This window comes from Quercus robur, chromosome 5 (genome assembly GCF_932294415.1).
Source record: "Quercus robur chromosome 5, dhQueRobu3.1, whole genome shotgun sequence".
NCBI lineage: Eukaryota > Viridiplantae > Streptophyta > Magnoliopsida > Fagales > Fagaceae > Quercus > Quercus robur.
In genome coordinates, this window is record NC_065538.1 from 22,541,210 (window position 1) to 22,567,688 (window position 26,479).

The 26,479-nt window shown below is 36.1% G+C and overlaps 2 protein-coding genes and 2 long non-coding RNA genes across 6 annotated transcripts in view; 2 read left to right on the forward strand and 2 right to left on the reverse strand.

Moving 5' to 3' along the window:
- Positions 1-374: 374 nt before the first annotated feature.
- LOC126725517 (receptor-like protein EIX2) overlaps positions 375-26,479 on the reverse strand; it is a 92,277-nt gene continuing 66,172 nt past the window's right edge. The window contains exons 3-4 of one of the 2 annotated variants that reach the window (XM_050430288.1): positions 3,944-4,123; positions 1,459-3,819 (exon numbers count right to left, since the gene is read on the reverse strand). In XM_050430288.1, coding sequence (XP_050286245.1) covers positions 1,541-3,819; positions 3,944-4,123 — 2,459 coding nt within the window. In that variant the 3' untranslated portion in view covers positions 1,459-1,540. Of the gene's footprint in view, positions 1,076-1,458; positions 3,820-3,943; positions 4,124-26,479 lie in introns of those variants that run through there. The other variant, XM_050430286.1, reaches the window with a different exon arrangement.
- LOC126725522 (uncharacterized) overlaps positions 3,183-26,479 on the forward strand; it is an 88,368-nt gene continuing 65,071 nt past the window's right edge. The window contains exon 1 of the long non-coding RNA XR_007655483.1: positions 3,183-3,274. This is a non-coding gene — a long non-coding RNA (uncharacterized LOC126725522). The remainder of the gene's footprint in view (positions 3,275-26,479) is intronic.
- The window catches only part of LOC126725516 (regulator of telomere elongation helicase 1 homolog), a 117,708-nt gene continuing 100,248 nt past the window's right edge, over positions 9,020-26,479 (reverse strand). Inside the window, exon 22 of one of the 2 annotated variants that reach the window (XM_050430282.1) lies at positions 9,020-9,121. In XM_050430282.1, the coding sequence (XP_050286239.1) occupies positions 9,046-9,121 (76 nt within the window). In that variant the 3' untranslated portion in view covers positions 9,020-9,045. Of the gene's footprint in view, positions 9,122-10,905; positions 11,016-26,479 lie in introns of those variants that run through there. The other variant, XM_050430285.1, reaches the window with a different exon arrangement.
- On the forward strand, positions 14,932-18,813 carry LOC126725521 (uncharacterized). The gene is made up of 4 exons (XR_007655482.1): positions 14,932-15,241; positions 16,060-16,148; positions 17,159-17,187; positions 18,402-18,813. It is a non-coding gene; the product is annotated as an uncharacterized LOC126725521 (long non-coding RNA).

Sequence of the window (26,479 nt, forward strand, 5' to 3'; positions counted from 1 at the left end):
TAAAATGCCAAAGTAATGCTTATAACTGTTTGGTTATTTTTATGCTACTTCCTACCAAAATAAAAAAATAAAATAAAATAAAATTTTGAAGATAAGCATCAAGTGAGTAAAACAATTGCCTTGATGACACTACCAATATATTAACACAAAAAACATGTAGAAAAGAGTCAAAAGACCCTCATAAACTCTAGTCAAATTCAGCTCATGCCAAGTATGTAGTAACTAAGAAACTATTCCAAACAAACCATGCGGATCAACCTTTGACTGGAGTTATGGTATGCCTTTATGTTAGAAACCCTTTCCCTCTCCCTTGTATGTGTCTATATTTGTTTCTCAAAAAAAAAAAAAAAAAAAAAAAAAAAAAAAAAAAAAAAAAAAAAAAAAAAAAAAACTTTTCCCAATAGATATGTCAATGTGATGACTAAGTGGCACAATCTAATCCATTGAATATTAAAACCATGCTTGGTTCTTTTCCAATCCAACATACATAGAGAATAACTTTGTGTGTGATTGGATGTAGGATTTGGGTATATAGATTTGTATTTGACAAATCTACCATTGAATTTGAAATAACTTCTAAGTCCATAGATTTTTAGAAATCCATAAGATATGTTTCAATATTTATATTTGAAATTTAGGCATTTGAAATCCATCACTTTAAAATTCAAATTTAAATCCAAATTCAAATTCAAACATCCAAACACAATGTTGATATATTTTCACGTCAGTTATGTCCGGAAAATGGTAAATTTTAAAGACGCCTCATGCATCATACAAGCATGAACTTATAGAAAATATTAAGTTCCTCTTTCAGTCTTTTTCCTTATTCTTTTCAATCAATAGACTCAACAAAATAAGACCCTCTTTCTCTTTTTCATGAGCTTTTGGAGCAGAATTACTTCATTTCACCACTTGATTTTTTTTCCCTGTCCATTAATTACTTGGGTTTCCCTATGTTGATAGAGAATAAAAGCCTTGCTCTGTTTATTTAGCAACTTGCAACATTTTATTCAGGGGGTAAAAGTGTGAATTTCACATAAAGTATAGGAATATGCCTGGAAATTTTTCTTTGGACCTGTTCAGATGCAAACATGTGTCAAATTCAGTACTTTTATGCACTAGACCTATTGAGATATTGATACATACCCCAAAAAAAAAAAAAATTGGACAAGTAATCGTTTATGAAATAGAAGTTGACGATCTAAATTATCAAACATATTACCTACACAACCAAAATGTAAAAGAAGAAAACAAAGAATGAATTGAACAAAAATTAAAATAATCTTCTACATCTTATCTCTAATACCGATATAAATTTCAAATGAATCAAAACCCTAAAATTCATAAATGTAAACTCAAAAATAAAAACGGAAAAGAACATAGGCAAATCATCAAATAGGCCAAATACAAAGGAAAACATGTGTATAACAACCATAAATTCAAACAGAAAAACCAAGATAAAAAATATTTAACTTAAGATTTCACAAAACACATGCATGCCTCAAATTTAGAACTAAACCAGCTTTCCAATCTACAAACTTCAATTTTTATCCAGCCCAAATTTCCTTTTCAAATGAACTACTCTCAATGCAATTAGCAATGATATCCTATCTTTGATGTCATCACAAAAATGAAAGTAACAGTGCCTCCATGACTTCTTCAATAGTAGGGTGCCACAAACACTCCAAAATCCTACAACAAACCCAAGTCCGATGCTAGCGTAGAACCATACCCTTTCATAATCATCTCCACCTTGTTTGTCATCAACACCAGTAATCCTTGGGCCATCAGATGTTTCATCTCTTAGGCACTTGATCGGAAGAGGAGACCCACACAACAAAGGGTTTCCTTTGTATATGGTTGCATCATTTAGTGTTTGGAGCTGACGACCAGATGGTATTCTTCCTGTCAACTTGTTAAAAGATAGGTTCAAGTGTGTTAAGAAATTCAAAGAAGACATGCTTCCTGGAATAGGCCCAAAAATTCTATTGTTTGAGAGATCAAGTGTTTCCAACCACTGCATCTTTCCTATATTCATGGGAATGCTTCCAGTTAGATGATTCATTGACAAGTTTAGCGTACCCAATCTTGTGAGGCTTGTTATTTGAATAGGAATTCCTCCAGTCAAACTATTCCTTGAAAGATCAATGCAGGTAACAAATTGGAGAATGCGATCATATTCATACTCTCTTCCTTTTGTTACTATGTGTGCTTTCTCTGTATAGTTCTCGATAGGCTTGTACCCAAAGGTGTTGCGATCAACCATAGCAATAAAATTGTTGAAACAATCTGGAATGCCCCCAGAGAGATTATTTTGTGCAAGATCTAGGATCTGAAGTTTATAAAGATTGCACCATTTTCGAGGGATGATTCCACTGAATAGATTTGATCGTAGGCGTAGCATGAAGATGTCTGATTCTATCCATGATGGAAGATTCCCCGAGAGACGATTCCCCCCAAAATCCATGCTCACAATAGAACAATTTTGCAAGGAAGAAGGAATTTCTCCACTAAGATTGTTGTTGCTCAACACTAATATAGAAAGGTTTCCTAAGAAACCCATTGAGCTCGGAATTTTTCCACATATGTTGTTGTATGAAATATCCACAACGCGCAAGCCCATTTGTGACATGTTCCAATGAGGAGGAAGCTCCCCTAAAAGATTATTTCTCCTGAGGACAAGAGTATTAAGATTTTTTATTTTTGTTATGGATAGAGGAATTTTACCATTGAGGAGGTTCTCTGAAAGATCTAAATGTTGCAAGTTTGGCATTAGATCACTAATATTTGATGGGATAGGGCCTGAAAATGAATTGTTTTGCAGAAATAGTTTAGTCACATTTGGAAATACTAATTGGTGAGGCAAGTTCCCTTTTATTTGATTGTTGGATAGATCCAAGTGGGTGAGTTGAGAAGATATCGTAGAAAGCCATTCCTCCGGTATAGTGCCTTCGAATCCAACGTTTGTTAAGGTGACATAGGTGAGCTCACTTTGAACTTGAAGCCACACAGGAAATTTGGGGCCAATAATGCAACAACTTTCTAGATGAAGAGATTTGAGCTTGAAAGGAGGACGCCAGTCATGAGTCACATTGAAAACTAGAGACTGACTTTTATTAGTTGTTAGCATAAACTCTTCTAGGCTTATGAGATTCATCAATTGGGCTTCTGTTATGACACCATCCCAAGAATTTTCTACTAGAAACAACTTGACTAGCTTTGAGAGCTGCCCAAAACTTTCTGGAATGGTTCCATTCATCTCATTATATGAGAGGTCCAACTCCTTCAAGGATGACAAATTGCCAATAGAAGCTGGAATTGAACCAAAAAAACGGTTAACACCGAGATAGAGGTATTTCAAGCTCCTTAGACTCCCAAATGAATCAAGGATTATTCCTCCTTGATTGCTAGAAGTCAAATCAAGATTTGTGAGGCTCGTAAGATTAAACAGCCACTTAGGTATGGAGGTGTTAAATGGGTTGTATGATAAATCAAGGACATGAAGAGAGGTGAAATTAAGGAAAGTAAGGGAAGATGGAAGGTGATTAAGCTCACATGAATATAAACTTAACTCCAGAAGGGAAGGAAGCATGTTAATTGCATAAAGCCAATCTGCATTGGTATGATTGATCTTCACTCCCCCCATATACAGGTACTCTAAAGAAGAAAGACTTGAGACCCAATACAAGTTTTGGGTAGACAAATTGTAGTTTCCTCCAAGGTCAAGATGCGTCAGGCTCGACAGATTGCCGAGATAACGAGTAATCTCCCCTGAAAGAGATGCATTGACATCCCTTGAAAAAGATGAATTAACATCCCCTGAAAAAGATGCATACACATACAAGAGAGATTTAGATACATCCAGTTCTTTAGCATGCCAAAAATTTCAGGAATTCGAATACCTTTAAATATTTTAAGTGAATATAAGTAAAAGTTATCTTACCGAGCAACCGTGCAGACTTAGACTTAGACCCCCTATCATAATAACCACCGGCAGGAAGACCAGCCGAGCAAGCTGCACACGGGCTGTTCCGGTTCTTAGATGAAGATTGATATCTTTCGTAATAATCAAAGTGCCTGGGGCGTCCAGCTGGGTTGCTAAGATTGAGCTTGGTAACATGACCTGATTCGTTGTCGCACTCTACGCCTTTCCATTGGCAGCATTCTTCATCGACCCATGTAGAAAGCTTACCCGGAAAATCAATAACGCCTGTCTTGAATCTGAGAAGTGCTTCTCTTTCACTTTTAATGCATTTTACTGTCACATTATTAGTCTGACTCTGATTTACAGTGCATGAACCCAGTTTGAATATCCCCAAGGACAAAAGAAGAAATACAAAAACAGTATGATTATAATTAATCATCATGGAGTATTTTACTGATAGTGCAATGCTAATGATGAGTCTTGTGGATTTTTATGAAGCGAAAGCCATGCATTAACGATGAATATATACCACTGAAGTGTGAACTAACTTTAGATTGGATAGGTCAGGTCAAGGATGACATAGAAGTCATTGTTTAAGGTTCTATTAGTTTTTTTTACGCGGTAAGTGAAAGTTCTTGTTAGAATCCACACACGGTATGGACTAGTGAGTAGAAGTAGCCTGCCTCGTGAGTCATGCGGAAAAACACTAGGACCCATTTTCCACTCGGCAGAGACTACTTTTTCGCTTTTTCCACGTTGCAGGAATAATATGATTCGTATTGCTTTTTCTATTTTTTCTTTTTCCTTTATCTCCTCCCTAATCTGTTCTAAACAATTCCATTTCTTAGGAGACTTAGTTGACCATTAATCCAACTATCCTTATTGGACTCTTTATTATTTTATGTGGTTTAAAAATATCCCTACACATTAAAAAAGATATTCACCTCAAAATCCATTAGAATTCAATATATGTGTTTTATATTTGAATTCACCTTAGCCACATACAATTATTGCTCCTCTAAGAAAGAAATATTATCATTATCCCAACTTTTTCTCTATGTCACTTTTATAATTATTGCAAAGAGATAAATCTATAAATTCTTCTTTATTATTTTGGAGAGATAAATTTATAAATTCTTCTAGCAAAAAGGACAATTTCTATGTATTTAAGGGGCTGTTTGGATTGGCAATTCTCATCACTCAATTCTTAGTTTTCATAACTCAATTCTCAAAAATGGTGGGACCCATCTCAATTCTAAAAAAAAAAGTTTGTTTGGCAAGCTATAACTCAGTTTCCAATTTTTTGTTTCCATCACTCAATTCTCTGATTTTTGAGTTATGAGTTATGGAAACTGAAAACACCTTTTGGCTGTTTTCAGTTTCCATAACTCATAACTCAATGACATTTTTGTAATTAAACACACATGAGGGACCCACTCATCAGCAACTTTTGACCAACTGACTTTTTTTTTCTTCTTCTTTCTCACTGGTTCCGTCTTCACTGGGTTTTTTTTTTTTTTTTTTTTTTTTTCCTTTCTTCTTCACTGGGTTCAGTCTTCACTGGGTTTCTTTTTTTTTTTTTTTTCCTTTCTTCTTCACTGGGTTCGGTCTTCTTCACTGGGTTTTTTCTTTTTTTTCACTGGGTTCGGTCTTCTTCACAGGGTTTTTTTTTTCTTTTTTTTTTCACTGGGTTCGGGTTACTGAAAAAAAAAAAAAAAAAAAAAAAAAAAAAAAAAAAAAAAAAAAAAAAAAACTGCACCGTAACAGGCGTGGGCCCCCCAAATAGTGTGAAAAATAGTGAGTGATGGAAACTGAGTGATGAAGGCAAACAGATGTGAAAAATTGAGTGATAAGTGATGAGTGATGAGTAATGAGTTATGAGTGATAAGTGATGGAAATTGAGTGACGGAAATTGAGTGATCAAATTTTGTTGGCCAAACAGGCTCTAACTCTCTCTTGGATTTATGTATCATTGATTGATTTCAATTCCAAATCTGTAGTTACATTTTTCTAACTTGATTACATTGTGTAATAAAACATTACTAGGTTTTTATTTTTCTTTTCTTTTCTAGGTTTGTAGGTGGAAAAGCAAATCCTTGAAGCAATCTATCTCTAAGAAGAAATAGTACAATGAGGTATAGTTTTCACATTATTAAAATCTCTTTTAATTTTTTTTTCTTCAAATTTTGTGACTTTAATGGTATGCTTCTGTGATTATTAGGGTAGAAAAACGGAAAAGGTTCAAATTTGTTGAATCGGAGGGTTTTAATACTTGGGTTGAGATTTCATAGTGGCTAATTTGCTTTGACCATCATGGCTTTTGTTGGAGGCTACTTGGGGATTGCACAACTATGGTGGTAGAACTTGAGATTTAGCCAAGGGTAGTTAATTAATGAGTTGAGTGTTTTGAAGTTATGGGTTTTTTATTTTTTATTTTAATTTAAAGAGATTTTGTGTGTGTTTGGTTCCGCGTTGCGTTGCTGCGTCTGCGTTTTCACTCTTTCTTTTTTTTTTTTTTTTTTTTTTTTTTTTTTTACATTTCACGCGTTTTGCAGAAAAGGGGGACAAACGGCACTGTAGCGGCACTGTAGCAGTACTGTTTATGGGACCCACAACCACTTTATTCATTAAAAATGGGTCCCACGGTACTATTTACACATTTAAAAATTATTTTGCTACAGTGTTTTCAGTTTTCAGTTTCAGCAACAATAAGTTCAATCCAAACACACCCTTTGTGTGTCCTTTTAAAAGCGGAGTTGTTAATTTTTGTCTAGAAGTTTCAATTTCAAGTTCAAATTTAAACATTTTTTTTTGTTATGTGCATCACATTTTTTTTAATTATTACAAAATTTATAAATACGAGTTCCAAATAAAATCAATCTCTTTGAGATAGAGATAAAGAGGTTCGCTTAGGAGATATCAAAGTTTATTTTTCCTATTTACAAGCTTCAGTTTTTATATCTAAATGTTTGAATAATGCTAATTTGGTTCATCAGCGAACATTTTCTATTACTTTGATTTTATAAGTAAGTTGTGATTGGTGGATGTGTGATGGTAGGCCATGTGGGGATACACTTTCACCACTCACAACTCGCCATGTGGCAAGTTATGACACAAAATTAAGCATTTTTATATGTCTAGCATTACTCAATTTTTTTTCAAGTGTGAACCAACTGTAGTCTAGATAGATTGGTCTGGTCAGTGGTCAGGTCAATGATGATGAGTCAAGTGAGTAGAAGAACTCCGCCTATTTCGTTAGTCATGCTCAATTGCTCATGCAAAAATAAATAAATAATACGAACTTTTTTTTTGTTTTTCTCTTTTCCCACTCAGTATACCTTTTTCCAACGGTTGACCACCTTTTTTGTTTTTAACGGTCCCACATTTCTATCACTTTTGTCAAAAAAAAAAGGGTCCCACACGGTAAGCCAAAGTTCTTCCACATACTACCGCCCCGTGACTCGTTCGTGAGTCATAACGTAAAGTATACTGTAAACCATACAATTCCTTTTCCACACGGCAAGTCGGTAAACTTTATGTTGGTTTTTTTTTTTTTTTTAATCGGATAATTTGGGGCTTACTTACTTGGAGATACAAGAAGCACCATAACCGGCCCACAAGGATAGAGGACAGATAAGATTGTTTTCTTTTCTAAAATGGGCTTTGATGTCAAAAAAGAATTGTTATAAATTGTAACCGCTATTTAAAATTTATGACAAAATTTAGTTATAAGATTAGTTATGTAAGAAATTTTAATAGTTACAACAAATTTAAGACAAAGTTTATATCCTCCATAGTTGTAAAATTTCTAAAAAATTAAAGATCAATAATTATATCATCAATAAATTGTTTATATTGCAGATTTTTGTAGTTTAAAATTATGTATGAAATATAAACTTATAAATCATACAATAAATAATATTTGATTCACAAAAAATTTGACATGTATATTAAGAGCGTAAAGAACATGCAATTCAATGGTTAGATTTTTAAAATATGTAGTAATGTTTATTTTATTGAGTAAAATTGTAACATAAGACTACAACCAATTTTGTAACTAAATTTTGTCCATAAATTTAATGCAAACTTGATCTTATTATTATGACTGTCAGGACTCCTTAGATGAATCTCATGGACAATTTACTTTGATATTTCCTTACTTTCTAAATAGACTATTTTAATTTTAATTTAATTTGAATGTTTTAAAAACTATGGTTTTTTTTTGTTTTTTGTTTTAATTCGATAACTACAACAAAGAGAGAGGATTAAACCCCAAATTCCATGGATACACCAAATGTTGACAACCAATAAAGTTACAAAGCTTTTGGCAAAGCTATGGTTTAATTTAAATCCATCCATGAACAACAAAAGGGAATTATGTACATTGTCAAAAGAATAACATCTAAAAATACAACAAAAGGAAAGCTTTATACAAGTATGGGCTGAAATAGTATATAATATGCATCTCTCCTTCATTATACAGTAATAATAATAATACCAAAAGAAAACCGTTTCTTCGATGAGAAATTTTGCTAGTATAATCATGCATATGTTACTCAATTCCTTTCTTCTTCCATTTCATGGCGATCCAAACTCTCCTGCGCTACTAAATATTGTGGATGCCCACAAGCAATAGTTGAGGTTGCCTTTTTCCCATGCATTTTTTTAGCTGACAGTCTTTCTTCTAAAGCCATACAAAGCATAGGATTGGACTCACCACGATACAAAAGAGTTGCTTAGACAAGTATCCTTTTCCTCCTGGACAAAAAGCAACCATCAAAACTGTTGGTAAGCCCAACAAAACATTACTAACCAAACACAAAATGTAATTACTAATTGCAAATCTCAATTAATAAACATAGTTCCATAACTATAAAATTACTCACACAATTCATCTGCATCAAACGGATCCGTTGGCTTTCCAAGCCAAATTTACATGAAAAGCAAAATACTAACCTTTCCCCTTCAAGACATACCAGAATTTTCAAGATTGTAAAACTCAACCTTTATCCTGCTGATACCCAATCCCTCTTATATATTGTTCTAGAAACCCAATGTGTTTACTTCAGATTGGATAAAAATTAAAAACTTGGATAAAATACAAAGAACGATACTGCACGTCAAAGTTTTTCATTATTTGTTACAAGATGCTGCTCATACAGAGAATGATATTTTGCAGGAAGATAGTCCTTAAACCTGTTCACAATGACGATAGCAAGAGTAAGAGCGGAAATGCTACAATTATTGAATATAAGAAACAAAATGTATGAAGAAGATAAATTTGGATATTTCAATTTTCAAAAAAGACTAGGGGAAGGGGAGACATTCTATGCATAATGTAATAGAAAAACAACAAATAAAAGGTGTCACATCTGTCATTTTCAGGCTTAAACATTTATCAATCATACTATATTAGCAACATTTAGAAAGCATAATACACAAATGAAAGGGTAAATAATTTTTTTGTCCTTAAATATCAATATCGTAACCCAAAAGAATTTTATTAACACTAGTATCTGAATGAAGCAACCAACCTATGCCATCAATAATAGCATCCATAATCAACGTCAATCATGGCATTAATAGAAAGTACTATCTTATGATGAACCCTCAGCCTTCAAGTCAAATTTTAGACGCATAGTCACATAGGCAATTGCCGCCAATAGTATTAAAATCAAATAGCAATGAGTACCTTCAAGAAGATGAAGCCTCTCTGGTCCAGAGAATAATCTCACAATGGATTGTAAAACTTGACTTATCTTCATTTCTTTAGACTTAAGTGCCTTCATAAATTCCACAAATTTTTTATATTCTTCAGCACTAAGCTTCTCTTTAACCTGTAGGCATAGGTTTGAACAAAATCCAAAACCATCTTCTTAATTGACATTTTAATCAAGAAAGCAATACAAAAAACTTGGTGAGTCAAAGAATTGCCTCTAGCTCATTGGTTTCAGAGAAGAAACGCAAACAAACATGACTGCTTTAATATAGTTCTGGCATCCAATGCAAAATTCCAGGAAAACCGCTTGCATTAGAGAAATGCTTTTTTAGGAAGCATGCGGAGAAGGGAGGGAAGATTCTAGAAGTATTACAGAAAATGATGACAAAATGGCATATAATCAGAAACATTTCAAGTCACCAATAACCATGTAAAAGTTCAATTATTCTGCAGTTAACAAGTGGAAGATCTTCTTGTTGTGTTAGAAGCCAGCCTCCTGTCCAGTTTGTTGCCACATATTTCTCATTTACAACAAAGGAACAATCACATAAACTAAATAATTTACTTTATATTGTCAAAACACTTCACCTGAATCAGAAAAGCAGATCCCCTGGATTCCTCTTTACCACTGGGCACAGGGTTGGACGGAACACCTTTGTTCTTCTGCCTGAAAAACTGAGCTTGCTTCTCTTGAGAAGTTCCTTGATGTTTATGCAGTACTGATGAACCAACTTGAGTATTTTGTGTGCTGATGCCATCAGAATTTTGCAAATTCTCAAGATTAACTGAATTGATACCCAAAGGGCCAGTTGTTTCAAACTTCTTTGCACCAAATAACTGATCAAGAGAAACTTCAATTTGTTGCATCGCAGCATTTGCAATGTTTAATACTTTACGCTTCCTAGCAGAACAAGGTGCTATAAGTTTTTCTTTGCTTGGTTTTTCATTTAATATAGAATAACCAGTCACATAAGTTATTTCATGATCTTGATGTTGTATATTTTTCCTTCCAGACATCAAAATTTTTTTCTCATTGCTGATAAAATCACTCCGACGCTTCAAAATTAATGATTGACTCTTAAAGGGAGAAAGAGATGAGCGATTAGCAGGAAGAACTTCTCCCAATTGGCTTGAAGTTGAACTATTGCCTCCTTTAGTGTCACGTATGGGAGACAATGCCTTTACAGATGAATCTTGACTCGTTTGTGTCGCCTGAAAATTCAAATAACCAAGAAATAGTTCACACAAATAGCATTATCAGAAAATACTTTTACATCTAAGTACGAACATCTTCACAGATAAAAAGTCCAGGGTTTACCAGGGTGAAAAAAATTTCTGGAGGCTGCTCAGGTTGCGTCTCTTTTGTTTCTCCTGTGAAAGAACATATAGCATTAGCCGCAGCATAAAGAGGCTGCATTATTACAGAAAATTACCTTTAATAATACACATGCCATAGGAAGGGCACAAATGACAAACCAATGGCTCAATTCAAATTTTGGGAAGTAAACATAACAACCAAAAAACTCCACCTTTGTTTGTGCATAGTGCCATCGTATATATTGTTCACAACCAATCTCAAGCCCAGAAATAAGAGAGTTTCTGTAGGACGGAAAACAACATAAAATTGACTTACTTTCTTATGAATGAATTACAAATACAAGTTGGGCGTGTGGCCAACCCTAATTACTTTGTTGAGGATCCAAAGTGGACCCCACAATTTGGGGTCTATTACTTGCTTGTTATTGTCATTGTAGACAAAACATCTTGTTAGATTTTATGAAGTGTAGAGAAAGAGAGAACAGAGAAAACCTAAGGTTTATGTGGTTCGGCCTAACAGCCTACATTCACAGAGAGTAATCCTTGACGACTACATCTTCACTATATTATCAATTCACTTAGTTACAATGAACCCTAAGTTAGGTTTATATAGGGAGAGAGAGCTAGTGTTAGGCATACATGAATTAGGCCTCTTGGGCCTACACACATAAACCTAATACCTCTAACACCCCATCTCAAACTCAAGGTGGAGGCTTGATGGAACCTTGAGGTTGGAATGTAACTTGTGCACATGAAGAAAGATCCCTCGAAGATGCCTTGAAAATGACCATGAAGATGACTATAACTAGACTGGATAATGAACATGCGAATTGCTGAGGATGACACATGATTATTTATATATCACTTTAAACATTATAGCACTAAACCAAAAAAATTAATAAATAAAAAAGAACATTATTGCACATGCAAAACGCGTATAATGAGTCTAGTATTTTTTCTAGTGTCATAATTTTCCTTTTAAAAAAAATAAAATTGGATAAGTACACTTTCTTATTCATGCTTCCTTTTTTAAAAAATTTGGTTTGAATTTTCATGCTTCATTTTTATTCAATACTTCTATGTTTTTACAAAAAGTACACTTTCTTTATTCAAATTTTTATTAGATTTTGATTCTTTTAATGGGTTTTTGTCTAGGTTCTAAAATGATTTATGAAATTTATTTTAAAGTATTAGCATAGGATAATTGTAGCTTAAGTGTTTAATGAAGTTCCCCAAAAAAACTTGGGATAAAGACACACACACACACACACACACACACACATATATATATGTGTGTGTGTGTGTGTGTGTACATTCCACCAGCCAAGGCATGTGAGAGTGCTAGAGTGGCTGGATTCGGACCTTACACGTGGAGCAGCTGTGAGCAAAGGAAAGGAGACGCTAGCTGAAGGAGAGGATCTTTGGCTTGTGCCAACGGCATGAACATCTTAAGGAAGAGTGAGATTTGCACCTAACATGGACACCTAGCACTTGCATAAAAGGGAGATAGTGACCCCCTATGGTCAGATGCTATAAAACACCCCTTACTGGCTAATCTTATGCTCGACCACTATTGAACACATGTGTATCACTCCTAGTATCCCTGATGTCCCTTTCCTCGTCTAAGGCTTGCTTCCCACGTAGTAGCAGAGCCACCCTTCATTACACTACCCTAACATTGGCGTACTTTCTCTCTCTCCAACCGTTACATAGTACAATAGTTGTAATAGGATTCAAATGGAGGAATCATGGTTTGACACATGTCCTTATGTACCTAGCAACATTCCTTGTACTATGAGAGGAACATGTTGCTGAACCATTAGGGCAAGAACCTAGAGAAACTAAGAGAAAGGCTAGAAAGTTTTGGTAGGAAAGTGAGGAAGAGAGAAAAGGCTTTCTTTGGGAAAGAACATCACCATTGTACAAAAACTTTCATTTTTACATAATAGAGAGATCTAAAGAGTGAGGGACATTCCCCCTTACTCACTCGTGGTTTTTCACCCCTTCGAAAAGGTTTTCCACGTATTTCCCATGCCTTCTTTACTTTCCATATTATGCTTTCTATTTCTCTCGACATTAAAGTTTTAAAACTTTCATTTTTTTCTGGTCTTAGGCTTTTTCACTTAAATGTATTGTTAGACACATCATTCATTCTCTTACATAGTTTTGATAATCTAACTTGCACATACAATATATATAGACACACTTTTATAAGTAGCTTGGATAAAAAAACATGGTTGTCTTTAGGTTAATCTAGAGCTACAATATGAAGTTTAGGCTATAACAAATTTTTTAAGCATTTGGGTTTGAGTGTATCTCCTCCCCGCCCCCCCCCCCCCCCCGGCAACTCAAAATCCTAGCTCCATCCCTGTATATATGAAGGGACAAACATGTGTTTAGAATTTAGCAGAATTACCAGAAACATGGGAATAATGGGCACAAGTACACTTTCTATGCAACAAATGGCAAGCATTTGTTTGTGTTTTTCCACAAAGTAAACTTCATCATGAATACACAATTGCTCTCGGGATCCATATTTGGGACTGTGTATATCAAATGTTAGCAAGTTTAAACATTCAAACTCACCTAAAGCAAGTGGGTTATAGTTAACTCAACTGGTAAAGTCTCTGATGGTTGAATAAGAGATTTAGGGTTCAAACTCCGCCTACACCAAAAACCAATTGTTGTCTTAATCTGATTATAAAGAGCTATTATCAGGAGTGGACGCTATAAGTTAAAACTATCTTTAAAATAAAATAAAATAAAAACCTCTCACCTAAAGCAATAATTACAACAAGCTCTCTAACCTCAAGAGAACAAGTTATTTGAGAATCAACATGTGTCATAGAGTATAAGTAATAGATCAAGTAGGAAAAAAAATATCCCCCTCAAAAAAAAAAAAAAGGTAGAAAAAAATAATATTTGCGGTCTATCCAATATTTAAAATATTGTCAATGCATTCTAGCTCATTTCAAGACCCATCAATTGGGACATTGTGTGTAATGTACAAGTATAAATCAATCTTGACCTGTGACGGTTGAATTATAGGTCAAACTTTTCCCAGGGCTCTCCAACATTGCATTTCATTTTTGTCACATCATAACATTATATGCAAATGCACATTGTTATCCTTCTCTAGAGCAGTATACACTATACAGTAATGACACTTTACACGGTTATACAGACTGATTTGGTCACGTGCTTCTCAGATGATCTATTATTTGAGTCAAATGAAAGGAGTATACGTACCCATATAGTTAGGTTGGGAATTGGAAATTGTTATTACCATATCCTTTTACAAGATGCTCGAAATTCTTTGCTGGCTGAAATTACTAATTTATGCGTAGATCCAGCAAATTCTGTTTTAAAAAATAAAATAAAATAAATCTTTTTATTTATTTTTATTTTTTTAATCATTGTTTGAAATTATCCTAATAATAAATTACCGCACCTCAACCTCAGGGTCTTGAACTTGAGAGGGTACCATTGGACTAAAGACGTCTTGGCACCAATAAATTAATTATATCTAATCAAGGGTCATTCTATGGTGCTCACCTATTTTTTAAAGAGTTTGGTTTATTTTCAGTATTTTTTTTAATTGAAATTTACTTTTATTTTAATAAAAAATTGTCATATCATTCATTAACTAAATAAAATGTGAAAATTAAAACTCACTACCATTTACTATTGTGTATTTAAAACAAAATGAGAGGTCCAAATAAAAAAGTACTAAAAATAAACCAAAAAATTCAAACACATGTTTTCAGTTTTTAAATAATATTACACATTTTTTCACATATTTTTTTACCCACACATACTTCCAAAAAAAACTGAAAAATGTTATTTAAACACCACCAAACGGCACTTATTTTTATTGTTTCAATCCTGACGATTTACTTCAAGTTTAGTAGTAAACCTATTACCGGTAGAATGGGTAGGATATAAAAGCAAAACAAAACCAAAAAGAAAAGTGAGAAACAAAGACCGAATGATTGAAGGAAAAAAAAAAAAAAGTAGAGGCCATGGACGAGAGTCCGACTGCCACTGCTCACCATCCACCACCTTCAGATAATCTGCCACTGTCACCGATGATAATATTTTTTAGTATTTGAGAAGCTGTTTAATTATTTATTTGCTGTGCTTTTTTGAATTGATTTCTCAGATTCAGATGTCTCGTTTTATTTTGGTTTTGATAATTTAATTTCGATTTGAATTTTAGGGTTTCGGAAAAAGAATACTGGAGGAGCATCCAGATTTTTGCTACGCTTTTTGAATTTTTTGTAAGTACTCTATTCTATTCCTGATTTTTTTTTTTTATAAAAATTTCTTTTGTTTTAAGTAATTTTATTTGTTAATAAATTAAGGCAATATTTTTGATTGATTTTTTATTTTTAGGGTTTTTGTTAATTGTGTAAATTGTGGTTGATAAATAAAGATTGAGAATATAGGGCAAGAAGAATTTGTATTTCCATTGCCACCATTTCAAACTCTGAAAAGGGTTACGCCTTACAATCTGTACCCTTTTGCCCTTTTATGTTGTGGCCCTTGAGCCTTGAAGAGTTATTTAAGTCTCATAAACTTTATGTTGTAGTAAATTCTTCATTCTAGATTATTTTACTCTCATTGCTGGATAGTTGAACAACAATGTGGAAAGGAGGGAGAAGGAGTGAATATTATTTATCAAATTTATTGTCAGCATCTTTGTGCTTCCTATATAAGAAAAGGATAAAAGTCTAAAGGCTTAAGCTTAACGCAATATTTTGCTAGACTGCATTGTCTAGTGCTTTTGCTTTCAAAAGATAACTGCTAATAGAATCCTCGCTCTCCTAGTTGTATACAGGAGTAGTGGTTCAGTGGATTGTATATAGTTTAGGATAGGCATTGAATATTTTATTCTGAAATATGAAGAGTTCAGACTAAAATATTGGTGGCTAAATTCTTGATAAGTTTCACAGTTATCTTTTGCCACAAATTACAGAAGCTTTGTTATCTTGTGATCGTCATTGGTTATACTTATATGGAGTACCAGGTATATCATAATTTTTAATTCTTAATTATATTTTGATGTACTAATGAATGCTTTGCTTTCCTTTTTCAGCTATACATGATTTTGAGGAAGAAAGGTTTGTGGAGGATTTTGGCAACTTGTGCATATCTCAATCTAGTTCATTTGTTGATGAGGATTAGGTGAATAAAGTTGTCAATTAAATTCAACCATAGCCTAAAAGCTTTTTTTTTTTTTTTTTTGGCATCAAAAGTTTGTACAAGTCTAGATGTTAAAACCTTCTGAAGCTGTGGTTGGTGGCACAAGCTTAAGATTTCAATTAAAATTCCTTAGTGCTATATTATTTTTGAGTTTCTACATTTTATATGACAAGTGCTTATTTTGTTGACTTTGCAAAGTCGCCTTATATTTTTAAGTAAAGGTGGTGACGCACACAGCAGGCATCACATAAAGTTTAGGGAGAGTAGGTACAATAAGGTGCCTGAGATTGTGTTTTGGAACCTTAGGAACTCTATGGCCACTCCTGTTCCATCCAATCAAAGTGGGGTGTCTCTTGTATCTCCCATGAATTACCATTAACTTTGCAAAATATGGTAAGGTTGCAATAGAAATAAATTATATTTTTCTTTAATCTGGGAAGTTCCTTTGTCTATCACATATTGACCCTTAGTTAATGCACTAATCGGAACTTGGAAGTTAGATATACGAATTGGGTAATTAGGTCCTTTCTTTTAGGGTGCAGGGGCCTAAAGTTATTGTTATTGACATTGTAATTTTGCATGCAGTCCAGCATAGCAGTGGCCATTTTGTAGGTCTGTGGTCTTCCTCTTGAGTTATAAGAGTATAAATTTGTATAAAAAGTTTGGATGTCTTTTGGTGCAGTAAACATATGTTTTCGATAATAAGAACTTTGTTATTAGAGTGCATGTTAATTAAAATGTCTTTTTAAGTCTTGGGCATATATAACATTTATGATTTATGTAGTCTATTCAACCAAAACCATGTCTAATATTCTGCATAAATTATCAAAATCCAAACAGAACGCTAAGAAAATGTTTGCATTTAAATATTTTGTTATAAATTTTAGGGATATTAATTTATTTTTAATTCTTGTGTTCCTTCTATGTTTATCACTTTAGTCATAACGTCTTTATTATATGCTTTATTTGATAAATTCTCCTTTGATGTGCAGAATACTATCAGAATTCTCTATGTAACAAGGTGTGCTCTTATGAACATCTCATTTTTCTAAGTGTTGATAGTTATACCATGTAAATGCAAATATTTTAGTTATACCATGTTTGTTTTGTTTCCATTTTTCTTTGTTAGTATTTCGGACTTCAGTGCTCTCTATCTATTTGACATGGTTTTCATTTTTCTTGTGGGTATTGGATGAGGAGCCTTTAAGGCCACTGTGAAATTGAGGAAGGGATTTGTTAAATTGGGGGGCCAATAAAACTTCTTTTTCTTTTCACAAACAAACGCTAAGTAAAATTCAAAAGCATTAATCTAAATTGCAGCTTACCAAATGCAACATTGTAAATTATATGGGTTCTTTGTTAGCTAGCAGTTGTAAATTCAACTAAATGAATTTATTTCACTCTATCATCTCTTTCTGGCTATAGCCGATTTACATGGTTTGTTAGTGCATTAGTATTCTTTACTTCTTTTTTTTCTTTTTCTTTTTTCTTTATGGGTAAGATATATATTATTAACAAAAAACAAAGTACAAAACCACATAGATCTTTAATAACCCTACACTCTCTATACAACACTCTACAGAGACTAGATTTACAATAATCATAGAAATAACATAAAGCTCCCTAGAAACACACAAATATCTGTGACAGGGGAATACACTCAACTCCTATAACATTAGAAAAGAGAACTTCTTTAAATCAAACCACTGATCAACTCCCTGCCCAAGCTTTCCCTATTTGCTCTAGTTGACAGCCACAATTACTTGCTCCCTCCCTCTCTCTATCAGTTTAAAGTAAAAGTCTTAACTGGTTAGAGAAAAGAAATGACACTCCTTTTCTTTCCTTTATGACTATATTTTCATGGATTGTGATCTAATTTTACACAAAATAAACAACTTTCATCTTTGGTAATGACACTCCTATAGACTTTGTATCTGCTATGATCTACCAAAATTGAATGACACTTCCTAGTTCCTAGGGCTAACTCAACTATATGGTTGTGTGCTAACTACTTCCTGGTATTGCAATTTTCAAGCTATAACAAGTTTTGTCCATGTGTTTAAAGATTACTCTGAGAAAATTCTGCAAATACATAATGCCTTTAATTTCTACATAAGTTTATCACTAAGACAATCATCACATAATGTCTGCTTTTTATTTTATTTTTTCCCCTTTCCTTTGTTTTATTGTCCAATTTATTTTATTTAACTCATTGCTTCTTCTTTTTCTCCTTAGAAAAATAAAAAAGCATATGCTTATAAAAACAAAGTTATTGATAATTGGAGGACATTAAGATCTTGTTGTGTGGGAAGGATAGAGCTTATGGAGTTGCTGCAAAATATATGGATGATGCAATTGAAGTTATGACTGAGGAAGGAGAAAATTAAAGTGATGAATTCTCCTATTGCACAACAACACGTCAACATTCGGTATCAATAAATTATGCAATTAAGCATTGCCAAAGAAAAAAGAGTACAAAAGATCCACTTTGAAACAATTTTTTAGTTTGAGATTTTGAATGTTGTTAAAAAAAACCCATGTATTTTGGGTAACTCTCTCTTTCTCTCAAATATTTTAGTTGGAAAGAGTTGGCAAGACATTTTTTTAGTTGGCTATGATGGAAGATATTTAGTCATTAACTTGTCAACTAGCCGCAAACTCATGCGTTGCATGTGAGATTTGTTTTTAAGGTGGTCTCATTAAATTTATTTTTTTACAATTAGGACTAATTTAATAAAGAGTAATATATTTCATAATCATATATTTATTTATTTTAGGAACAATCGTAAATCATAAATATAAATTTAAACAATCATATTTTTATTTATTATAAGAACAATCATAAATATAAATCTTGTGATACCAAAATGAAGACAATAAATTTTTTTTTTCAAAAACTCAAAAGGCAAGTTAACGAAAATATTCATTTTTTTAATAAAAGTTATTTATAAAATTTTGTGAATCATTAAAAAGAATATAAAATTTAGAAATTATTCTTTTAGTTTTAAATAAACTTTCCAAAGCCTTATTTTTACTACCCTATAATTCGAAACACCAAAAAACATAACTAAAAAAGTAATAAAACTTAACAATGATTAATTGAACCAATTAGAAAAATAATTTGTTGTTGATAATCTATTGAGGTTATTTTCTTTGCAGAAATTGCAATTTAGTCCACCGAAAACATATTATCAAATAAACAATTATTAGCAAAATCTAAAAATTAAATTTCTATATATGCATTGTTATAAAATAGTAATAATAATTAAAATACAATTGCAAAAGCTAAAATATGTCAGCCATCCGATTATTTTTGTTTGACTAGCCTTTGCTTTTTCTTTTTTTCTTTTTTGAATAAATGGCATTATAGAGTATTTTTAATACAACTATTAAGAGTACTTTGTGCACTCCAAAGGATTAAAAAATATAGAAAAATTAGTAAAGGGTTTCGAATGTATTTTGGTCATTTTCAAGTGTTATGGGGTATCATTTTCGTCCCTAAACTTTTACAACAATTTGTTTTTCATCCCTAAACTTTCAAAAGTTTGTTTTTCATCCTTGATCTTTGCAAAACATTTTACTTTTCGTCCTTCCATCTATGTTTGTTACTTTGTATCCTACATGGCTTAACATCCTACGTGGCTTAATAAAGTGTTGACGTGGAATCTAATTTGACTAAACTATTTTACTTTTAAATAAAAATAGACACATGGCTCACAATGATTAGCACACACAAAAACTATTTTTCAAAATGACGAAGTATCCCTTAGTCCCTCAATTAGCACTTAACACAAAGCCTGATGGAAATCTTCGGTCAGCAATAAACAAAATTCACAAACCTCAATTAAAACCCCAAAGACCCAACCGTGAAATCCCCATCGACAACACCAGCAATTACCTACAACCCAAACCAATCCCAACCCACTAGTAACAACACCACGCTCACAAACCCACCACCATGCAAAATACCCAAACTTGAAATCCAAACACAACAACCATAGATTTCACTAACCCACCTCCAAAACGAAGTTGTTTCATACTGCCTCCATCACACTACAACTTCAAAGACTAATATCAAGTCATCCTTCTTGATTTTATCAACATGGGTATTTCTCTCAATAAAATCATTGGTGATTATTGTAACCTACTGAATAAATGAACTAAGAACTCTTGAAAAACCCAATTGAACTACTTGTATAGAAAGTTCAAGTAATCAAGTCAATATATAAGATCCATACTAGCAATAGATTAAACATGTAAAAGAGTTACACTAGCTTCATTCACCATGGGGTAAGAAAGTGTTGGTGGGAGGAACTAACCATTTCAACCTTAATTAATTTGTGATTAGTTACTAGTGGGATCTACTTTTGTTTGAGGTGACTTTGAATATAATTACTAGTGAAATCTGGGTTTGTTGTGTTTAGGTTTATGGTTTTGGGTTTCTTGGTGGGGTGGTGGGTTTGGAGCATGGTTTGGTTGTGGAGAGTGGTGGTGGGTTTGGGCTGCCAGTGACCATTGGGGATTTCACAGTTGGGGCTTGGGGTTTCAATTGAGGTTTGGGAATATTTTTATTGGATACTGGGGATTTCTATAGTTTATGTTAATTGAGGGAGTGAGACTGAGGGATATTTTTCATCCTTTTAAAAAATTGTTTCCATGTGTGCAGATCATTGTGAGCCATAGTATTATTTAAAGTACAATGATTTAGTTCAAGTCAATGCCACATAAGTACTCCGTTAGTCCACTCTAAACATAAATTAACAGATATAAACGGATTTGGTTATGGAGAGTGGTGGTGGGTTTGGGCTGCCAGTGACCATTGGGGATTTCACAGTTGGGGCTTGGGGTTTCAATTAAGGTTTGGGAATATTTTTTATCGGATACTGGGGATTTCTATAGTTTATGTTAATTGAGGGAATGAGACTAAGGGATATTTTTCATCCTTTTAAAAAAAAAATTTATGTACGGCACTGAGCCTCTAGAGCCATTTGGGCCTTAGACCCCAGCTCTACCGTATGACCCACGGTCCCTGACACCCATGTCAAAAATTGGGTTTGAGGCCCACTAGGGCCAGGGGCACAAATCCTATGGCCTCATGTTTGGCCTAGAACCCGTTGGGCCAGTCGTTGAAATATATGCTCATTAATTCATGGTCAGGAAGTTGTCCGGCGCGTCCCAACTCCGACGCGTGTGTTTGCTCAGGTAGGCCATATCCCGGATGCCCTGTGACTCCTTGAGAAATTCTGCAGCTGAACATCACCCCTCCTTTTGAAGTGGGAACCAGTTCTAATGCCACTCACCACACCCCACTCCCAACTAAACATCCACTTGGCGATAACAATATTGGACCTCCATCCCCACTAGCCATAAGAGTAATCATGATTTTTCCACCAATTTTGGGCTATAAATATAGGAGGCTAAGGAAAGGAAAAGGGTTGTTGTTGAAAGTTTAGGAAGAAAGTTAAGAACCAAGAATAATAGTCATAAAAAGTGAAAGGAAAACGATACAAATAGTGGAGAGATCTTGCTGGGTCTCCAGGTTAGAATCACCCAGAGTAGGAAATCCAAAGCCCACATTACAAATATATTGTGAGCCCAAGAACGAGACAGACCTTTTAAACTCGTTTAGGGTGTGTATAATTGGCGTTGTCTATGGGAATCTCCTGCAAAGCTGTGATTTGGCCGAGACTCATGCCCAGAAGATGTCCAGGAGAAGGTCATAGGGTTCTGTTGAAAGTAGTTCAGTGGGATCGTCTCGGGGATCCACATGGTAGGAGCGAAGGCAAAAAAGGCGTGAAGATAGGGAGCATGAACAAGAGGAAGAGCAGTCTAGCCTTGGAAAGGGGTTGTACCAAACGAACCCGGCAATATCGGATGCTTTGGGGCACAGGCAATTGGATAAGAAAGATAAGGAGCTTAAGTGGTTGCGTAGACTCGTAAGAGATTTGGAGTTGGAGAAGGGGCCAAGATAACCAAGCAGAGGGGTCTATGAGTGGGGGAGATCGTTATGGTACCGGGTCCGATCGGTCAGGTTCCCATCGACGCCGGGACCTTTCACACTCACGGGAGTCTCGTAGACGCTGAGACCATTCGTATTCACGAGAGTCCCGTCGACATCAGGAACGTACACGTTCACGGGAGTATGAAGGCCGGGGTTCGAATTCCTCCGAGGAGCAGTAGCCCCGTAATGCAACCATGGATTCTATGAGCCACGCCTTAAGAAAAGCTGCTTGGTCACTATTCTTAGGTGACATTGAACGGGCCCCAATGCCGAATAGGTTCACCCAACCACCATTTAATTCCTATGATAGGAAAATAGACCCGGTGGAGCACGTCAACCACTACATCCAAATGATGTCTCTGTATACTCATAATGATGCACTGATGTGTAAGGTATTTCCCTCAAGCCTTGGGCCCACAACATTGAGATGGTTTAATGGGTTACGGAAGGGTTCCATTCACAGATTCACCGAGTTGATCCAAGAATTCGGTGTCCGGTTTGTGACCTGCAGCCGGGTACCGTAACCGGTGGATGCATTGCTTTCTATGAAAATGAGGGATGGGGAAACCCTTCACAGTTATGCCAGCCAGTATTGGGAGCTTTACAATGAGATAGGTGGAGGCAACGAAAAGATTGCAGTGAACACCTTTAGGATGGGGCTCCCTGAGGACTCCAGACTACGGGAATCATTGATGAAGAAGCCTCTCGAGGGTATGAGGTAGCTAATGAGGCGCATTGAGAAGTACAAACGTCTTGAAGATGATCGGCTACAGAGTAAGGGTAAGGCCCCGCTAGTGAATCGTCCTCGGCAGCCCGGATTTCTGCCCTCGGCCCGTAAGGATCTAAGAATACAAGAACCGGAAGTACAAATGGGAGAGGTGAATGTGATGTTCAAAGAACCGGTGCACAAGATCATAGACCGGGTTAAAAATGAGCCGTATTTCAGATGGCCGAACAAGATGGGGGGTGACCCGTCTCGGAGGAACCAAAACTTGTATTGTACGTATCACAAGGATAAGGGTCATACCATCGAGCAATGTCGGGTATTGAAAGATCATCTAGGGCAGCTAGTGAAGGCAGAATATTTGAAGGAGCTTGTACTGGATGCCGGAAATCGAGGTACCAGCCAGGGTGCTCAGCAAAGGGGAAATCCTCTCCCACCACCATTGGGAGTGATTAAAGTCATCCACGCTGCCCCGAGGGGTTCGATTATTGCTAGAAGAGGAGTACTGATCGTAGTATCCACGAGAAACTGCACATGAGAGCAATCACCCGAGAAAAAGATGAAGATTGTGCGGGAGCCCATCGCTTTTGGCGATGACGATTTAGAAGGAACGGTCCAGCCACACGATGACGCATTGGTAATAACGGCCCGGATAAGCGATTTCTTGGTCAAAATAGTGATGGTGGACCAAGGGAATGGGGCCGATGTAATGTATTCGGACCTATTCAAAGGGTTCAAGTTGAAAAACTGAGACCTATCAAAGTATGATACACCGTTGGTCGAGTTTGATGGCAAGGTAGTCGCTCTTGAGGGACAAATTTCCCTTCCCATAAATATGGAAGGTAAGGAGGTGATGGTAGCATTCATAGTGGTCAATTCGTTTTCTCCATACACGACAATTCTGGGGCGGCCGTGAATCCACGCAATAAAGGCTGTTTCATCCACCTTACATGTAAAGATCAAATTTCCTACCGAGCAGGGCGTGACCGTGGTAAGGGGAGCCAGCAAGCGGCCAGGCAATGCCTAGTGGCCGCGGTTAATAGGAAGAATGAGCAGGCCGAGCAAAAGGAAAGCGTCGTAGAAACCCCTTCATAGCAATTACAGAATCCCCGGGAGGGAATGGGGGCTAGTTGTGTCGAACAATTAATCAGAGTAAAGATACTACCAGATGTTGACCGGTATTTTCAAGTAGGGGCAAGTATGACGAATGAGGATAAGGTAGAGACGTTGTTATTTCTGATGTTGAACGTAGACGTGTTTGCATGGAGCTTGTATGAGGTGCCCGGGGTTGATCCCGAGTTCATTGTCCATAAGCTCAATGTAGACCCATCATTCCCTCCAAAAAAGCAAAAGCTGAAAAGGTCGACCAAGGAACACGTCGAGGCAGTGAGGCAGGAGGTCGGGAAGTTGAAAGAGGCCGGGGCGATAAAAGAAATCTTCTTCCCAGATTGGCTAGCAAATACCATGGTGGTTAGAAAGAAGAATGGAAAATGGAGAGTCTGTGTAGATTTCACGGATTTGAACTGAGCATGCCCCAAAGACCCATTCCCTATGCCAAAGATAGATCAATTGGTAGATGCTACCTATAGGCACCCGAGGATGAGTTTTCTGGATGCCTTTCAGGGCTACCATCAAATTGCATTAGCTGCTGAGGACTAGGAAAAGACGGCATTCATCTCCCCGGACGCAAACTACCACTACACTGTGATGCCCTTCGGGCTAAAGAATACCGGGGCAACATATCAGCGAATGATGACTAGAATGTTTCGGGACAAGATTGGGTGTATGGTTGAGGTATATATCAACGACATGGTGGTAAAAAGCAAACAAAAGGCACGGTACATAGAGGACCTTCAAGGTGTATTTGTAGTACTTCGACAACATAAGCTATGCCTAAACGTGGACAAATGTGCCTTTGGAGTAGGAGCTGGCAAGTTCCTTTGTTGTCTAATCACCAGCCGCGGGATAGAGGGCAACCCCGATCAGATCAATGCCATGCAGCGCCTTAAGCCCCCAAGCAATCCGAAGGAGGTACAGATTTTGACCAGAATGTTAGCTGCCCTTAACCAGTTCATTTCTAAATTTGTTGATCGCTGCCGCCCGTTCTACCAACTTCTGAAGAAATGGAAGGGGTTTCAATGGAATGAGGAGTGTGACAGAGCCTTCCAAGACTTGAAGGAATATCTGACGTGGGCACCCATGCTAGCTGCTCCAGAACTCAGAGAGGACTTGTTCATGTACCTCTCGGTGTCCGATCATGTCATGAGTGCCGTGCTTTTAAGGGACCGAGGGATGCAGTAGCCCATGTACTATGTTAGCAAAACTATGGTCGATGCCGAGACCAAATACTTACCCCTTGAGAAGTTAGTGTTAGCACTAGTGAATGCTACCAGGAAGTTGCCTCACTATTTTCAAGCCCATACTATCTATGTCCTAACCGGGTATCCTTTGCAGTCGTTATTGAAGAGATCTGATTTCATGGGCTGAATAGCCAAGTGGGGGACTCGGCTAGGGTCCTTTGATATAAGGTACAGGCCAAGGAGTTCGGTGAAAGGCCAAATTCTTGCTGACTTCGTTGCAGAGTTTTCACCAAAGAACTAGGGGGAGATGATTTGTCATGTAGAGTGTTGCCCGTGGAAGGTATTTGTGGACGATGCGTTAAGCGCAATGAGAGCTGGTGCTGGGATTGTCATTATCACCCCGGAAGGAGTACAGTTGGAGCATTCTTTTAGGTTGAGGTTCACGGCCTATAACAACGAAGCTGAGTACAAAGCCTTGCTCGCTGGGTTGAGAAATGTTTTAGATTTAGGTGCTCGGGATGTAGAGATTTATTCAGATTCTCAGCTGGTCATCAGCTAGGTGCAAGGTAGTTTTGAAGCCAAGGATTCTCGAATGAAACAATACTTACAGGTAGTGAAACAAGTCATGAGTAAGTTTTGTACGGCAAAGATTGCTCAGGTTCCTCGGGGATAGAATAGACATGCCGACTCTCTAGCCACATTGGCATCGTCAATGACGGAGGACGTACCTCGATTAATTAAGGTGGAACTTGTAGAGGAGTGGAGTATTGATACAGCGGTTGGTGTTGATTTTGCGGTGATTTCACCAGCTGAACGATGTTGGATGGACCCAATCATTGATTTCTTAGCCGAGGATCGGGTCCTGAATGATGAGAAGGAAGCTAATAGGGTTCGCCAAATAGCTGCTCGGTATTGGTTGTTGGTAGACCGTAAGCTTTACCAGAGGTCTTTTGGGGGTCCATACCTTTTGTGCCTACACCTTGAGAAAGTTAATAAACTCTTGGCCGAGTTACATGATGGGGTTTGTGGAAATCATGTAGGGGGACGTTTTTTGGCACATCGAGCAATGAGTCAAGGGTTCTAGTGGCCTCAAATGCAGAAAGATGCGATCGAATATATGCGGAAATGTGAACAATGCCAGAAGCATGCCCCCCTGATCCATCAACCGGCAGGCCATCTAAACCCGGTCCACAGTGCTTAGCCTTTTGCACAGTTGGGGCTAGATATTCTTGGCCCTTTTCCCCAGGCCACGGGCAACAGGGGGTTTGTGTTACTAGCTGTCGACTAC